Raw genomic sequence first — 19,398 nt, forward strand, 5'->3', positions numbered from 1 at the left:
ATATCTATTTAACTCCCCAGGAACCATTGTTTTTTGGAATACATTTTGTGAAAATAAGGTTTATAGAAGGTGATTCTGAGGGCATTTAGTAAATTACACACAATATTATTATTCTTTAATCTCTTAACCTCTCCTGAGTCACACCCACTTTAGAAGTAGATGAAGGCCATAACTATTTTTATCCAGGAAAAGATACACAGGCATATGTATATTAAATTTTACATAACGTTCAAAATTTTGCATATATTTAAGGCTGATAGTTAAAAATCTATCACTGGTACCATGTTAAGGAATTCAAGCTCTTGGTTCACTCACAAATGAAGCTTCCCTTTTGGAACTGCTTACTGTGAAGCATAGTCAGCTCTTGGTAACTTAAGTTTTGCAGTTTTACTCCTGCCCTTCACATAATGTAATATGTGCCTTTTGCCTTTGTTGTTGCCCTTTTGAATCACCTGCAAGTGGAAAGATAGAGACATGATCAGAGAACCAAGAACAAGAAAGCCAAGGATGATTCCTCCTCTTGTATATTCTGAAATACATTATTTAGAAACCAAAATTTTAAATGTATTTCTTTGGTGGATAAAATTTAAGGATATATTAGAATTTCCTTACTGCATTTATATTACCGAACCTCACAAGCATAATATTGAGACAGTTCAACAGCTTGTAAAACATTTCTGTGCTCTGTTGCAGCCAAAAGTACAAAACGCATGCTATATTTGGTTAGTGTGCAGTCTATTTCAAACGTATGTCTAAGGATGGAGGACTTAAGAGTTTTCTATCATTTTTCTTTTTCCTCCACATGTTAGGATGGTGTAAGTAAACAAAAAGATTTTACTTTGCAATTTAATTTAAATTTGTTTATGTATCTCTTACTGAATCAAAAGGCTTTTTGGAAATTATCCAATTCTCTTCAACAGAATGTACAGAAAGGTATTTCTACACTGATAACAAAGTTGGAATCTATTTAAAACATTTTTCTTTCCGTTTCTTTTGCCCTAAGCTCTTATTGTTTAAGGTGTTCCCCCCCTTTTTAAATAATATTCACCATAGTAATATAAAGAATTACTACATTTTAAATTCAAGCAGATATATTTATTTGGAATACATATTTATTTGAATAATATTTGACATTTTAATTATATTACATCTTACTCTTATAATTTTGACTTTTATAACAATGAAGATGAGAAAATGGAAATGAAGAAATACTAAGTATTAAGAGTAATTTAACTATAGTAGAGTTTATTTAGTCTTTACAACCATGTATATAAGTTCCATTATTTCCAATTTACATGTTATTTTCAGAGGGACTAAGATATTTCCTAGGATGACATTGGTAGAATGTGGTAGAGATAAGATTTGAATCCAAGGATTCTGATTTAAAAATAGTATGTTTTCATTTTTTAAAACAATTTCAAAATAGCTGGCAGAACAAGTATTTGGGATGAGGTTGTCAAAATAAATAAGAATTTGCCTTTAGAAAAGCATATTCCAAAGGTTAAAAGTACAGTAACTGAATTAGTTGGCATAGTAGCTGGAAATGAGGTTCTTCTTTTTTACTTTGCTATCTCTGACCTCTGTTTTCACATGGTTATTGTCTCTGTCCTAGGATCTAGATCCATGGCATGTCATATAGAAAAATACATAATTTTTAATGCCTTACACATATATATACACACACACACTATTTAATATCTTTTCTAGTCTATCTATTCCCTAACCTCAATTGTCAAAGGCCTTAAGTGACTGGCCTAGTTTAGAATCTTGTCTCTTGTATATTTGCTGAATTCACACCTGCTGCTATTCCATCTGCTACAATTTTAGATCACTAAGACCTTCTTGAAATATGTGGAAAATGTCAAACATACTCCCAAAAAAGTGCTGCCTTCTTTTAAGCTGATGGTGTCCTGAAATGACTGAGTTTTTCTTTTCCTAAAGATAAGCACTCGCCTTTTTTTTTTTTTTCCAATGACCTAAAGTCCCTTTATTTAAAGGATCAAGACAATTGGTCATGGTTTAAAGAACAGAGAAATAGCATTTCAAAAGTAAATGTCATTCTACTTGATGGTAGGCACTTGAAATGTTATCTATGCTATACTTATAATAATTGTATACCTGAATGATATAACACATTTTAATCATGTTTCCATATTTAGTGAGTGTACAAATGGGTTTCTTTCTATCTCAATCTTAATATATCTCAATCTTAATAAATCAGGACAAGATATTTTATGTTTATTAATAACATCTAATAGCTGATTCATTCATTCAGATATTTACTCTATGCAAGATTCTACCTGGAACTGTACAATAAGGGCCCTAAAATGTGTTCAGTAAGAAACTTGATAAGAGGGCGCCTGGGTGGCTCAGTTGGTTAAGCGACTGCCTTCGGCTCAGGTCATGATCCTGGAGTCCCTGGATCGAGTCCCACATCGGGCTCCCTGCTCGGCAGGGAGTCTGCTTCTCCCTCTGACCCTCCCCCCTCTCATGTGTTCTCTCTCATTCTCTCTCTCTCAAATAAATAAATAAAATCTTTAAAAAAAAAAAAAAAAGAAACTTGATAAGATTATATTTGTATGAGTATATGGGTCATTCTTTACTTAAATAATAAGCTCTTATTTTTGCATTTAAAATTTAGACATGGAATTTTATGTTTCTTTTCTTGTACACTTACATGTCATTTATTATACCTTTCTTAAATTACTTAAAAATTACATTTTTTCCCCCACAAGCAATAAGGAAGGTATGGGGATAGGAGTGGATGCAATGGTTCAAAAGAGCCAGAAAGAGTGAATCCTAAATCTGTTGTACAGAAGAATTATCACCATTTGGGAGCATTATTATGCTTCCAGTGTATGTTGGATTTTAGTGTTAATATTTTTTATTCCTTCTAGAAATTATGTATTAGAATATCGCTATGAGTTAGGGTAGAATTCACCTTTAATAATTTTTGCTGCAATATTTTATTGGTTGAAAGTTTGTTTTAATTCTATCCAAAGTGGCAAGACCATGCAATCTTGGGTGTTTCCTTCTTTATAAAACAAAGGCATTGGACAGTTAAAAAATTAGATGATTTTCTGACCCTCAGCCAATCTGTAACTTTGTGGTCACAGTGGGACAGGGCTTCTCTAGGAGGAGGAAAGGTGGCATTAATCTTCTGGAAAAGCTGTCAGCACTAACTGATAGATTCCGATGTACAGAACGATGGAGATTGATTTTTCTTCCTACATCTGTGTTGGATCCTAAATCTTGACCTGAACTCACTCCTAATTGTTTGTAACTTTTAATAATCTAGACTGTTTTGAACAGTTCTCTCTTTGCTGTCACTTGGGGATTTTTACTACAGTGAACTCACTCACAACTCCTGTCTGAACTTAACAAGATGAAGGCATCCACCAAAAATGAAAGTAGCTAGATAACCACAGGAAACATAAATGCGGTCAAGATTCCACCCAGGAATTTAAACTTTTTCAAATGTGTGCTTTGAGGATTTTCAGAAAGCACAATGCTACTTAATCTGCTCCCTGGAATTTATAGTTGGGGGCTTTGATTCTTCCCTGCAAGAAGACAAAACAAAAAATTAAAGAATGCATTGTATCTTAGAGATTGTGAGGCCCCAATACATGGTAAAATGACATTTTTCATATTTCTGCTTTACCTTGGCCTAAGGTATATATGAAATTGTTTGCTTCTGTATAAGATTATCAACACCAATTCTTAAAATGTTTAAATTTCTCTAAGTATCAGACATGTAGTAAGAACTCTGCTTATTATTTTGCCAACTGCTTCTGAGTCAAGGCTGACATTTTGGGCTACCTGACTGATAAGGCATTTTAAGTAGAGCTTATTGTTAATCTATGCAAAACTCTAGTCTTTTGGTCTGCAGCCTGACCCTCGTATTGCCAATATACCAAAAGCTCTGGAATTGCACTACTAAATTTCTGGTGTGGGGTGGAGGGAGCGCTGCTTCCTGCTGTCAGACTTCTCTTTTGCTGCCTGGACAAATAGTACTTGTTCCTATATTCCTAGCACTGCATTTCACCTGAATGCTCCTGGCTTCTTGTTGGACCCTTAGCGCACTGTCATTTGTTGTATAGTTTCCTCCCTATTGCCTCTATCTCTAGACTTCTTCCCAGCATTTCATTCTTCCTGTAGATGAGTAAATTTCAAAACGTTGTTCCTCCCAAAGGTGTCCTGTACTACAAATATCTGAGCCTGCTCTACCTGAATGTCATAAGATACCTTGCCAATTTGTACGGATCACCTCATAGGGCCTTCTCCTTGAGGAAAAGTAATGCTTTTAATTCTGTCACTGAGTAGGCAGTGCTTGGGACTTTGGCTCACTGCTTTTAGAAACCTAGAAGGGATGATAAACTGAAACATCTGTCCCTGTCTGTTCTGCCCATAACGTGGGCCTGCACTGAAGGGGAAGACAGTATGGTTTGCCCAGTCACCCATCCTTTGGGTGGCCTGGGACTTTAACTATTTCTTTCTCAGCAATGATCCTGGTTATGAATATGTCTTTGACTATAGGGAGTTACGATTTGGAAGTGTTCCATTTGACATGTTTTGTTTTTAAAAGAGTTCTTTGGTGAGAAATTTCTACTGGATATAAAAGCAGGAAAAATTAAAAGGGCTTTTCTACTCCTCTGCAAAATAATAATAATCACCACCACCATCAACAAAATATCTTCTTTCTGCAGACATTGGAAATTATATAATCTTTGTGTTTCCCATTCAGATATTGCTACCAAGAAACTTAGATCTCAGTGTAGAGTTTAAATATATTATTCCACACCATATCCTCAGTAGACTTATTTCTCCACTCTCTACAAATAATTTGTCACTTAAAAAATTTTCAGGGGGCACCTGGGTGGCTTAGCCAGTTGAGCATCCAACTCTTGGTTTCAACTCAGGTCATGATTTCGGGATTGAGCCTTGCATCAGGCTCCATGCTCAGTGGGGAATCTACTTGAGATTCTCTTTCCTTCTGACATTCCCCCTGCTCTCACACTCTCTCTCTCTCAAATAAATAAATTAATCTTAAAAAAAATTCAGGTTTATTTTACAATTTGGTTTGATGGGTTTTTTGTTTATTGATTTGGTGATTTGTTTGTTTTATTATAATTCTTGTCTGAATTTTTTGGAGGTAACTTTGATATAAATGATAAATGCATTCAGAGTCAGGAACATTATACAGATACTAAATGTTAAAGATCAAAACATCAACACCTTCATACTGAATGTATTCCACAGTTAAATATGCAAGATTATAGGTTGGTCTGTCTTAAACTGGTGATGGGTGTGTGTGGGAGTAGGAATGGGAAGGCTTGTCAGTAAAGAAACTGCTCAAGGAATTCAAGTCAATTGCAAACTGTCAATATGAGTTATTGTCTATAAAAAGGTGTCTATTATGTGAAAATCCTTTTTATTCCAGAAAGAATTACTTTGAACAAACTGTTTCTAGTGCATCCAGGGATTGTTGGCATGAAAGTAATGGCTAAAAGCTATGTCTAATGACCTGGAACTCAGTCTGATAGTGAAAAACCCAGCAGAGTGTAGCATTTGAATGTCTACTCTCACCATGGGCAGTAACAAAACAGCCAGATCAAAACACCTTAATACTGATTTGCAGAGCTGTTCTTAAACATGACTTTGAGTTGTGCCAAACTTCTTATCAGAATGGCAACAAGTATCCACAATATTTCATCCCTAAACATTGTTGTGATAACTGGAGCTCAGAATCATTTATTAACAATACAGAATTTACAATTGCTTTAAATGATGTGTTTGCTTCTGGTTCGGATGAGGTTTTAAACATTATAGAAAAGGTCTTTATCTCAGCTTTACACTCCTGCTCATAATTGTCAGGCAAACAGCCTAGCTGAAAGCTTGGTACAAGCCACTAAGGGTGCCCATGACTTATTGCTGGGGAAGTTTGCCAAGAAGACTTGCCAGACTTCTCATCATTCAACATGGCACTTCATCTTCAACAGCAGGAGTCAATTCTGCTGAATTACAAATGCTTGGCAGCCTCTCAAGACTTGCCTTAACCATTTCCATAGAGATTAGGGAGAGGTCTCATATGACAAATAATATGTTCTAGATGCTCATCTGTGTGGATTTAATCTTTGGTTATTTCTACCACAAGAGTTGATCTTTGTTAGGAAATACAGCATTGAATAATAATTTTCTGCTACTCTGATTTAGTTCCCTAGGCTGTGTCAAACAGTACGAAGGGTAAAAAGGCAAGTGTGCATTGTCCTACTGATTGATGTTCAGTGCATGCTACAGAGGATGATCTGACCATACAGAACCATGGCAAGCATCTTACAAGATCACTTGCTCTTTTGCAGCAATGATTTCCACCACAGAGAAACAATACTTTTCCTGGAACCATTGTAATTGCTAGTATTTCTGTGGCTTCTAGTGTAATGCAGAAGTTGTTAGGTAAAATGTTGCTTCCTTTTGGGTCAAAAATGAGACTACCAAATGTCAGGGGTTTGGGGGAAAGATATTAGGGAATGGATGAGATTTAGGAAATGGGTGGATTCAAGTGCCTTTTTGTCCCCGGTGGTTGATGATAACCTGTTTTGGACCAAATATGCTTCTCCTTTTTTCTAATGATCAGAACCAAAATCAGAGAATATATTGTAAAAATAGCAAAAATATCTCACTTTGGAGGGCGCCTGGGTGGCTCAGTTGGTTAAGCGACTGCCTTCGGCTCAGGTCATGATCCTGGAGTCCCGGGATCGAGTCCCGCATCGGGCTCCCTGCTCGGCGAGGAGCCTGCTTCTCCCTCTAACCCTCCCCCCTCTCATGTACTCTCTCTCTCTCTCATTCTTGCTCTCAAATAAATAAATAAAATCTTAAAAAAAAAATCTCACTTTGATATGAAGAGAATGTGGCTTGATGAGTATAGCTGAATCTAAAGATAGATGTGTTCTGTGAAGCAAGTATTTATAATTTGGTGCATATTCACCTCTTAGTAAGTTATGCTTTCCCAAGTTATTTTGGTGCTAGTTGATAGTCTACTAATATCCATAGCAGTCATTAAACCATTAAAATGCTCCCATAGCTATTAGTTAATAACCTCTGTTCAAGTCTCTGAAGTGTTTCTACCATCATTTTAATCTTGATTACTATGAGATATATATATATATTAGTGTGTGTGTATATATAATTATATAATATATATAATTATATATTTGAGATATAATTAATAGATAACATTATATTAGTTTCAGGGGTACAACATGATTTAATATTTGAATATATTGCAAAATGATCACAGTCTAATTAACATCCATTACCATAGACAGTTACAGATTTTTTTCCTTGTGTTAAAAACTTTCAAATATACAATATTATTAACTATAGTCACCATGCTATACATTACATCCCCATGATTTATTCATTCTATAACTGGAAGTTTGTATTTTTTTACTCCCTTCACCCATTTTATACCCTCCCCCTCTGTCGCCTCTGGCAACCACCTATTTATTTTCTCTATCTATAAATTCCACTGTTATTTTAGATTCTACATATAAGTGAGATGATACCCTATTTATCTTCATCTATCTGAGTTATTTCACTTAGCATAATGCCCTCAAGTTCCATCCAAATTGTCTCAAATGGCAAGATTTCCTTTTTTTATGGTTGAGTAATAACCCACTATGTAGACAAATCACATCACATTTTCTTTATCCATTCATCCATTGATGGACATTTAGTTTGCTTCCATACTTGGCTATTGTAAATAATGCTGCAATGAACATGGGATGCAGGTATCTTTTCAAGGTAGTGTTTTTGTTTCTTTCTGATAAATGCCTAGAAATGGAATTGCTGGATCATATGGTAGTTCAATTTTTAATTTTTTAAGGAACCTTCATATTGTTTTCCATAGTGGCCCCACCAACAGTGCACAAAGATTTTCTTTTCTCCACTTCTTCTCCAATGTTTGTTATCTCTTGTATTTTTGATAATAGCCATTGTAACAGGTGTGAGGTGATATCTCATTGTGACTGATTTCCCTGATGATTAGTGATGTTGAACACATTTTCAAGTACCTGTTGGCCACTGTTTGTCTTCTTTGGAAAGATGTCTATTCAGAACCTTGGCCCATTTTTAAATCACATTAGTTTTTCTTGTTTGTTTTTGAGTTGTGTGAGTTCTTTATATATTTTGGATATTAACCCTTTATCAGATATAGGGTTTGCAAATATTTTCTCCCATTCATTAGGTTGCCTTTTCATTTTGTTAATGGTTTTCTTTGCTGTGCAGAAACGTTTTAGTTTTATGTAGTCCCACCTGTTTATTTTTGCATATGTTGCCTTTACTTTTGGTGTCAGATCCAAAAAATCATTGGCAAGATTGATGTCAAAGGGCTTACCACTTATGTTTCCTTCTAGAAGTTTTATGGTTTCAAGTCTTACATGTAAGTCTTTAATCCATTTTTGAGTTCATTTTTACATATAGTGTAAGGTAGTGGTTCAGTTTCATTCTTTTGCATGTGGCTGTCCAGTTTTCCTAATATCATTTATTGAAAAGACTGTCCTTTCTCCATTTCATATTCTTGGCTCCTTTATTGTAAATTAGTTGACCATATAAGCATATGTTTATTTCTGGGCTCTCTATTCTGTTCCCTTGACCTATGTTGTTTTAATGAAACATCATACTGGTTTGCTTACTATATATAGCTTTGTAATATAGTTTGAAATCATGAAGTTTGATGCCTCCAGCTTTGTTCTTACCTGAGATCACTTTGGCTATTAATAATTTTATTAAGAGAAGATACAAATGAATATATCTGAGCATTTAAATATTTCTTATTGGCCTTTAAAAATACAGTGTACTCTACCACTACCACTGCTACCAGTACTACCACTGCTACCAGTACTACTACTACTACTACTACTAGCATCGTTGGCTCATTGATCACTTACTAAGGACTATGCCTAACCCAAAGTATTCTACTTATATTAACTTATTTAATCCATATGACAATGCTATGAGGCACCATTATTATTATCTATATTTTTACAGACAAGAAAATAGAGGCACTGAGAGATTAAGTAACTTGCTCAAAGTAAAAAAGGAAGTGACATAACTGAGTCAGCCTACATAGTCTAGTTTTAAATCCAATATTCTTAACTACTACTCCTGCCAGCCTGATTAAGCAAACATCGTTGACTATTTTAGGTAAAGAGTATTGTATTCTTTTCTAAGATAAACAAATAGACCTGCACTATTATTTGTTTAGATTTGACTGTACTGGAGCCAAGCTTAGCTTTGACATTTGCAGACATGGGTTAGCTTTCATCCCACTGCAAGACATAGGGCAACCTGGTATTTAGTTTTCCTACAAAAGGCAGTTAGGAAGCCCTAGAGGAACCTAATTAAAATGCAGCCCATTTCCAAGGCACCGTATCTTGCTGTGTTGCCATAGAAACAGTGGAAGATTTCTGGTCATTGACCTTTAAGGGAAATTGAGGATACGTTTTCATCATAAGGTTCATAAGAGAAGCTACCCCAGTATATTAACTTATAGTGGCAGGACAACTTTGGAAATCCCCTATGCAATCCTACCTGACTTTAGGAGTATATTATATCAGCAAAACTCATTAGAGGCTCAAACTCAAGCTCTTTTGAAGAAATTTTTTTTAACTACTTCCAATATGCCATCTGTGCTATTGGATTTAAAATAATCAAAGATAGTGCTCTAGCAACAAAGAAACATTAAAGGAAATCTTAGATAATTATACAAGAAACATCAGAACAAATATCATATTTTGAAATAGTTTGTATTACATCTATTGCTTTTGGATTCTTTAAATCTAGGTTTACTCAAATAATAAAATGCAGCATTACTGTATCAAAAAGACACACGTAGAAAATCAAAAGTTTATTATAAAATATTATGTTAATACTATTTAAAAATACAAATTCTTAATTCTTGCCCTTTCTGGTTTATTCATATGTAAATTCAGGCATTATTTTACTAAGTACGTATAATTGAAAATCCTACTTATATGATATATATTTATATATATACTTTGTGTATGTATATATATATGTACATATATATACACACACACATATATATATATGCCATTTGACAGAAGGCAAGTGCCCATGATTCAACAGAAAAAAAATGACAAAGTTTTCCTTACTGTAGACTGCTTTTACTATATTAATATTTTTATTTTCCACTAAAAATAAATAACTTGGTTCTATTATCAGGCTATGCGTAATTTAATTATAAGGAAATGTCAGTCAGGGGAATCAGGGCTGGCTAATTTCTTCTAGAATTAGAAATATGTCTCCATATATATGAGTATCACTTATTCTAGACATAGACATCTGAAGAAAAATAGAAATACTCTAATAATTATATGTAGAAAAGCTAGGCTACTACCCCATTCCCTAAACTTCTGCAGGGTTCTCTTACATAGCTGTATGTCCTCACTCGGAGAGACAATGGTGACTGGGGGGGAACACAGACTCTGGCCCTACGTTAATTGGGACTCCTGGCTCTGCTACTTACTAGCCATGAGGCTCTGAGAAAGTTACTTAGTCCACAGGAACCTCAATTTGCTCAAGTATAAAATGAGGATAATAATGGAACTTAGGGTTGTTTTGAGAATTAAATGAGCTAATATTGATAAATCACATATCTGTATTTGACACAGTAATAAAAAACATATTTTGTCTTCCAATGCCAGGGACAGAGCTCACAAGAAAATGCCATTCCTGTCACACTCCTGCCCAAGACACAAAGAAAACAGTGAGATGACTCATCCCAGATAAAAACAGAGTACTGTCAGTGCACTGGAAGAGGAGTCTATAGAGTTTGCTGTTAGAAAAATGTTTTTTTTTCTCAGTATGGATATAGACAGCACTATTTCTGAGAATTAATGGTTGCCCTTGAGGGGTATGTGTGTGTGTGTGTGTGTGTGTTTAATCCAATTGTTGCCTACTGCATGAGCCAGAAAGATGAGTAAACATATCTTGCCCCTCACACTAGGGGAGAGATTCTGAAAATCCAACTTATAAGGCCAAACCACATATTAGATTGTCATGTTGCCATCTGGGTGCCAAAGCCCACCCTGACTCGTTTTGTTAAAGCTCCCATGGAGTCATATGGGATGAATAACTCAAACTTGAGGGAATGATATCTGCAAAGTAAACCTAGAACCAGAGTAACCCTCACGCTACCTGTCAGGTGAATGCCTCAGCAGTGGATATGAGATAACCTTCCCGAAAAGACTTGTGTGCCTTATACAACTTTCTGTTTAAGTGCTTGGCACAAGATAACCACCACTGGTGTGTATTAGTACTAGAATACTTTTTGAACAAAGATATTTTAATTTTCCAAGCTGTTTTCCTAATTAGCAATACTCATTAATGTACCGAAATAAAACAAGAAACTTATCACTTCTTTCCAGTTTAAGACTACACAGACAGTTTAACACTCAACGTGGTCCCTTTCCAATTAGACAAAAAAGGAAGTTTCTATGGTGATCATGCTTATAGTCATTGCAGTCATTCCTTTTTCTTTCCTTGCCAATGCTCAATATACATCAAATTACTCACAATTACATACAAACTTCCTAGCACCTCTGAATCTTCTTAAAATTATACTTTCTACTCGTGACTTTAAAAAGTAACTGCTATTTTTCTCCTGAATAATTAAAAAGATAAACCAAATAATTTTTCAATTAATTTATGTAGGGTTTTCATAGTCAAATTTACTGTCAGCACCCATGGAGAGTTAGTGAATCTTTCCTAAATAGAAAAACCATCCCTAAAAAAGTATCCTGAGATTCATATATTCAGAATTTAAAGGAATTCATGAGATTTTTATGAATCTAGAAAATCAACACTTTTTCCATTAATTGTATTCCGTATGCTGTACCTTTCATCTCCATGACTTATTTATTTTATAACTCAAAGTGTGTACCTTATAATCATTTTTATCTATTTCACCCATTCCCTTACCTACCTCCCCTCTGGCAACCACCAGTTTGTTCTCTGTATTTATGAGTCTGTATTTTTGTTGTTTCTTCATTTGCTTGTTTGTTTGTTTGTTTTTAGATTCCTCATGTAAGTAAAATCAGATGATATTAGTCTTTCTCTTACTTTCTTCACTTAGCATAATACGCTTTAGGTCTATCCATGTTGACACAAATGGCAAGATCTCATCCTTTTTTATAACTAATACTCCATATACCACATTTTCTTTGTCAATTCATCTATCAAAGGACACTTGCAATGCTTCCATATCTTGGCCATTGTAAATAATGCTGTAATAAACATAGAGGTATATATATCTTTTTGAATCCACACAATAGTGGAATTACTAAATCATATGGTATTTCTATTTTTAATTTTTTGAAAAAACTCCATACTGTTTGCCAGACTGCCTGAATTAATTTTCATTCTCACCAACAGTGCACAAGGGTTCCTTTTTCTTCACATCCTCACCAACACTTTTTATTTCTTGTCTTTTTGATCCCAGCCATTCTGACAGGTGTCAGGTAATATCTCATTGTGGTTTTGATTTACATTTCCCTGATGATTAGTGATGTTGAGCATTGTTTTCATGGGTCTGCTGGCCATCTGTATGTCTTCTTTGGAAAATGTCTATTCAGGTCCTCTGCCCATTTTTTTGATTGCACTGTTTTTTGTTTTTGTTTTTGTTTTTTTGATATTGTATAAGTTCTTTATGTATTTTGGACATTAGCCCCTTATCAGATATATCATTTGCAAATATCTTCTCCCATTCAGTGGGCTGCCTTTTCATTTTGTTGATGGTTTCCTTCACTGTGTAAAAGCTTTTTATTTTGGTGTAGTCTCAATAGTTTATTTTTGCTTTTGTTGCCCTTGCCTGAAGAAAGTGGCCCAAAAGTATATTGCTAAAACCAGTGTCAAATAAATTACTGCCTATGTTTACTTCTAGAAGTTTTATGGTTTCAGGTCTTACATTCCAGTCCATTTTGAATTTCTTTTTTATATGTTCTAAGATAGTGGTCCAGTTTTCTCTATTAAAGAAACAGTTTTTTCCCCACTATATATTCTTGCCTCCTTTCTCATAGGTTAATTGACTATATAAGCATGGGTTTATTTCTGGGGTGCCTATTCTAGTCCATTGATCTATTTGTCTGCTTTTGTGCCATACCATACTGTTGTTACTATTACAGTTTTGTAATATAGTTTGAAATCAGGGAGCATTATTCTTTCAGCTTTGTTCTTATTTCTCAAGATTGCTTTGGCTATTCAGAGTCACTTGTGTTCCATAAACATTTAAGGCTTCTTTGTTCTAGTTCTGTGAAAAATGCCACTGGCGTTTTGATGGGAATTGTATTGAATCTGTAGAGGGCTTTGGGTAATATGGACATTTTAACAATATTAATTCTTCCAATTCATGAGCACAATATATCTTTCCATTTATTTGTGTAATGTTTAATTTCTTTCCTCAGTGACTTAAAGTTTTCAGAGTACAGTCTTTCATTTCCTCAGTTAAATTTATGTCTAGGTATTTTATTCTTTTTGGTGCATTTGTAAATGAAATTATTTTCTCAATTTCTCTTTCTGCTACTTTGTTATTAGTGTAAAAAAATGCAACAGATTTCTGTGCATAATTTTGCATCCTGCAACTTTACTGAATTCATTTATCAGTTCTAAGAGTTTTTTTTTTTTTTTTTGGTGGAGTCTTTAGGGTTTTCTATATATAGTATCATGTCATTTGCAAATAGTCAAAGTTTTACTTCTTCCTTATCAATTTGTATGCCTTTTATTTTTCTTGTCTGATTGCTGCAACTAGAACTTCCAGTATCATGCTGAATAGAAGTGGTAGGTGGACATCCTTGTCTTAGGGGAAAAGCTGTCAGTTTTTCACAACTGAGTATGATGTTAGCTGAGGGATTTTCACATATGTCCTTTATTATGTTGAAATATGTTCCCTCTAGACCAACTTTGCAGAGGGTTTTTAGCATGAATGGATGTTATAGTTTATCAATGCTTTTTCTGAATCTATTGAGATGATCATACGGTTATCCCATCTCTTATTAATGTGATGTATCACACTGATTGATTTGCAGATACCGAACCACCCTTGCATCCCTGGAATAAATCACGATTTAGTGTGGTGAATGATTTTTGTAAAGTATTGCCAAATTCTGTTTGCTAATATTGTATTGAGGATTTTACATCTATGTTCATCAGAGATATTGGCCTGTAGTTTTCTTTTTTTTTGCCGTGTCTTTGTCTGGTTTTGGTATCGGTAATCCTGACCTCACAGAATGAACTTAGAAGCTTTCCTTCCTCTTCTGTTTTTTGGAATAGTTTGAGAAGAACAATTATTAGCTCTTCTTTAAATATTTGGTAAAATTCCTCTGTCAAGTTATCTGGTCCTGGACTTTTATTTGTTGGGAGTTTTTTGATTACTAATTCAGTTTCATTGCTGGTAATTATTTTTTTTCCAATTTTCTATTTCTTCCTGATTCAGTTTTGAAAGATATATTTCTAGGAATGTATCCATTTAAATTGACATTTCTTAAGGTAATGGTTTGGTAGTTCCCAGAAATGTTTAAAGACATTTCCGAGGGTGATGGCGGTGAGATTTGATTTAAAAATAAAAATAAAATGCTGGGTTAAACAAAGTTAACCAGATTCTCTCGGAGCCTTAACATGCTAATATGTTTTATTAATACTTGAAGCAGACATAGTCAAAATCATTTGTTAAACTTACTGTTCCATGGAACCCATTTTTTTCTGAATAGCTTCTTAAGACACCACTGCATATCAGAAGATACTTTGGGTAGTGTTGCTTCAGTGAATTCCCAGAGTAAAGGGTTAATGTTCCATCTTGTCTGCTTAATTCTTTTAAAATTCCTTCTCCTTCAAATGGCCGTCAAGAACTTTAATTTGTCAGTTTTCAGTTCATATGGTTATAAGCATGATTTTATTATTAAAGTGAGATGGGATTAATATTTTTATAATGAGATAACATTTTAATTTCACCATTTATATATAAACACAAGTTAATAAAACACATCACAAAACAGTAAAATTTCATAGTTAATATTTATAGGTGCATAGTTTCATGCTCACGTTTTAAAGTATTATATATATTAACAAATTTCACAACACATCATTATTTTTAAACAGAAATAATCATTAAAAGACACCTAGAAATCTTATAGTATATGATAGTAAATCACAACTTCTCAATAACAGCAACAAAAATAGTGAAGATTTAGAAATAAGTGGTAGTCACTTAGGTGTTTTAATTTAACATTTTAGATTTGAAGCCACAGTATCACATAGCACACAAGGGCCCTGCTACCATATAATCACTTCAGTGAGAGGGAAGCACTGAAATGTTGAGTAGGGGCAGGTACAGATAACTTCAATCACTGCTGATGGAAGAGTTTAAAATACACTGTAAAAACTTTGAGAAAATATCATGACTGGGCATGTTGGAACTGAGTACTTGTACAGGATGGAACATCTTTCAGTAGGTCTCAAGAAACTGGGAGCAAAAGTATTTCTTAGGCTTCGGGTTCATAGTCTTGATACCCTTCCTAATATGAAGAAAATCAGAAAGAAAACATGCAGTATTATTAGTTTTAGTCATCAGTAATGAAGGATTTAGGGTGAATGAGATAGGACACGGCTCACCACCTTGAATGAAGGTTATACTCATAACAGCTCTGCAACTATTCAGTTACACACAGTATACTTTCATTTTTAATAATTTTGTCTTCCTGTCAAATATAAAAGTGAATTATGCTGCTCAGAGTTCAGGTATCTGAATTTAACTTTCAGATGACATTTAACAATCATATGTTCTAGTCCTGTAGGACAAGTTAGTTTGTCTATATTGCTCCCAGTTTCCTCAACTGTACATTTTGAGAGACAAATTAAGTGGCTTAAAAAGCCTCTTCAAGGGCTAAGATCCTCTAATTTTTAAAACGAGACAAAGACATTTAAAGGCAAGTGACATTTTCTTTCCTTTTGCTTCTCAATGAAAATGTCTTCTTCATCCATGGCTTCAATTATTACTTTTATTCTAAACCCCCCTCTCCCCATACAATATATGGATAGCATCTACAATAAAAATATTAAAGATCTTAACTAAAGCAGTCAGATTAGTCCTAAAGAACAACTCTAATTATGATCCTGCTTTAAAATGAACAAATGTACCTTCAATAACTCAAGTTGCTTTCTGAATATAGTACAAACTTAAATGGAAAGGTTCTTCTAGTATTCTACAACTTATCTTTGACCCATCTCTGCAGCCTTAATATGTCACTAGTCTCTGTTCCCTAACCTCAAATCCTATTTAATTACTCACTATTCCTCAGACATATCTTTATGCATGTTTAGACATGCATGCCTTTGCTTCTGATATTACCTTGTGCTAGAATGTCTTTCTTTCATTTTGGTCTATCATATCTCCCATCCCCCCCCATCTGTGGACACAGATCAATACCAACTCTTCTAAAAAAGTCCTGATCACTCTAACCAGATCCTGTAAAATATTATACTTTTTTTGTGTATCTTGAATATTTTTGCCTCTGTGATGCCTGATACATAGAAGACAGTCAATAATGTTTAAAGGAATCATCATGAATAAATGAAGGAGTAAATTTGTATTTGTTTTTATCAAATCATTAGAATGTAAACTTCTTGTGTCCTGGTACTATCAATTAAACTTCTTGTATTTTCTATAGTATTTAGCATTGTGCTGTGCATAAAAAGATTCAAAAATTTTGGTAAAATCTAAGAAACAATTTAATCTCAATTTCTATAAATGGGATTATCACTATGCCTTTAACTGATGCCATGAAGAATAATATATAACCTAACTAAAGACATTTTAACTTAATTTTTAATGAATAATACATCTTCTTTGTGATGTCTGGTACCGGTATAAGGGTAATACTGTCCTCATGGAATTAGTTGGGGAGTAATCTTTCCTCTTTTTTTTTTTTGAAGAGAAATTAATTCGTATTAATTGTAATTAATAGTTATTAATTATTCCTTAAGTGTTTGGTAGAATTCATCAGTGAAGCTGTCTGGTCCTGGGATTTTCTTTGTGGGTAGATTTTTTTTAACAATAATCCACTCTCTTTACTTTGTTATAGGTCTATTCAGATTTTCTATTTCTTCTTGAGTCAGCTGCATTCATTTAAAAGTATTTTTAAATTTTCCTTAAGATACATCTTCTTTTAAAGAAACTTATTTTCAAATTAAAATTAATCATCAAAAGGCTAGATTGAAGTACATCAGTTCCTGCAAACCATGCATTTATCATATTTCTACTCTATAATTTTTGTGGGTAACTTTTATTTTACCATGGAAATATCTTGCTGGAAATGTATGGCAAATAATAATTACTTGAGGCATTCAGTTGATTTCTCCAACTTTCCATTTGGGGATTTATTTTAGAAAGTAAAGTTTTTAATAAAATAATTTTCTAATGCAGGGATCAGCAAACACTTTCTGTAAAGGGTCATTAAGTACATATATTAGGTTGTGTGAACCACAGAGTATCTCTGTTGCTTTTTTTTTTTTTTTAAACAACACTTTACAAATGTAAAAACCACTTCTAGCTTTCAAGTTGTCTGCACAATATATATTTTGGATTTGGCCAATTTGTCCCGCTAGAGAGTAAATCACTTTCATTAAGGACAGATGGAAGGAAAATCTGACAGTGACAGATTTTTGGTACTGCTTATTAAAAAGACCCAACTTGAAGTCCTCAAGTTTATTTTTAGAGTTGTAGGTATATAAAATTTTACCTCAGAAGGCATTTCATATGCCTCATTGTCAGGATCAACGGGCATATCTTCCAGAATTCCTTCCTGTGGGCCTCCTTCTTCACTCTAAATGGGAAGCACAAAAGGAATATGATGAGGTACTAGTTTTTACTTTTTAAAAATTAAGCACACTTTAAAAACATCTTATGTATAATACTGGTAAGAATGTTGTAAAAGTGGCACTCCTTAATATTACTTCTGGCATTCTAAACTATATAGTACCTTTGCAGAAATATTGTGGTGGTATGTGTTGTTAACACTAAAAATGTACAAATTTTTTGCCCAAGTAATTTACTACCCAGGAAGTAGTCCAAAGCTATCATCCAAAGATGTTTCTCAAAGCATCAATGATAGCAGTAAAAGAAATTGTTAACCTAAATGTTCAATAGAAGATGAAAAGTTTAGAAAATTATAATTAATCTATTCAATAAATTATTATGAAGATATGTATTTACTATAGCATGAGAATTATATAACAAAATGAGAACCTATTTATAATAGCATGTTTAGAAAGATATAAAGTTGTATATATTATGGACATAACCAATGTATTATTCAGATGCAAAGCTAAAAAGATTGAAGAAAATCCAACAAAATATTAAAAGCACTTTTTATTGGGTAGTTATGTTTTACTTTTTTGTAAGTTAACTTATATAACCATTTATAATGTAAAAGCATACATATTTTATAATTTATTTTTAAATGATGGCAAAGAAATTATTTTCTGAAATTTCAAAATTGAAACTATATAAATATATATATAACTATATAAATATATATTACCTGTATATATATATATATCACTATATATATATATGTAGAGAGAGAGAGAATCAAATACATGATCCATAAATTTCCTAGATCTCTCTCCTTAGAAATAAGATACCATAAAACTCAACTTGAACTCAGGTCTTCACTAGTATCCTTCATTAAATACCTTTTGTTGCCTTGCATTTATTCCAGTAAAGTTCACTGAAAATTGAAAAAGCAGAGAGGCAATGTGAGCCTAAAATGGACTTACTCAAAGAGATCAAATACTCCCTCAGCCAATGTCGCTTATGTTTAAAAATATGCCTGATGTAAATAATAGCTCCTCCTGTCTCCATCATGAAAGTGACTGACAGGTAGGCAGAGAGATAAAGAAATGGCTGCCCATGTGAAAAGTCAAACTAAACCTCATGCTTATGTTAACTGGGCTGAGAAGTTTATAGATCATCTTCTCCTGCCCAACTCCCTTTTTATAAACCAAAACAGTCCAAGTTATATATAAATGAAATAAAATATAAGCACTTCCCAGAATACCTTACTTCTAAATGTGGAATAAAGATACTACTTCACCTCTTAGCACAAGTCAAGAATATAGGTTCTCTTGTATTGTGGTGAGATATGAGGTCTGTAGCATCACAAGACTTGAGTTCACATCTTAGCTTCTCTAGATTCTAGACTTTTTAAATTGAAGTACAAGTAACATATAGTGTTATATTAGTTTCAGGTGTACAACATAATGATTCAACAATTCTATACATTATTCAGTGCTTACCACGCATGATGAGTATAATCACCATCT

The 19,398-nt window shown here is 33.6% G+C and overlaps 1 protein-coding gene and 1 long non-coding RNA gene across 6 annotated transcripts in view; one reads left to right on the top strand and one right to left on the bottom strand.

Moving 5' to 3' along the window:
• The window catches only part of LOC118544738 (uncharacterized), a 242,257-nt gene that overhangs the window by 166,940 nt on the left and 55,919 nt on the right, over positions 1–19,398 (top strand). The window lies entirely within an intron of this gene.
• Positions 14,686–19,398, bottom strand: part of SNCA (synuclein alpha) — a 145,417-nt gene continuing 140,704 nt past the window's right edge. For all 5 annotated transcript variants that reach the window (XM_078068963.1, XM_036106649.2, XM_036106646.2 and 2 more), the window contains exons 5-6: positions 17,814–17,897; positions 14,686–15,590 (exon numbers count right to left, since the gene is read on the bottom strand). In XM_078068963.1, coding sequence (XP_077925089.1) covers positions 15,558–15,590; positions 17,814–17,897 — 117 coding nt within the window. In that variant the 3' untranslated portion in view covers positions 14,686–15,557. The remainder of the gene's footprint in view (positions 15,591–17,813; positions 17,898–19,398) is intronic.

This window comes from Halichoerus grypus, chromosome 3 (assembly GCF_964656455.1).
Source record: "Halichoerus grypus chromosome 3, mHalGry1.hap1.1, whole genome shotgun sequence".
Taxonomy (NCBI): Eukaryota; Metazoa; Chordata; class Mammalia; order Carnivora; family Phocidae; genus Halichoerus; species Halichoerus grypus.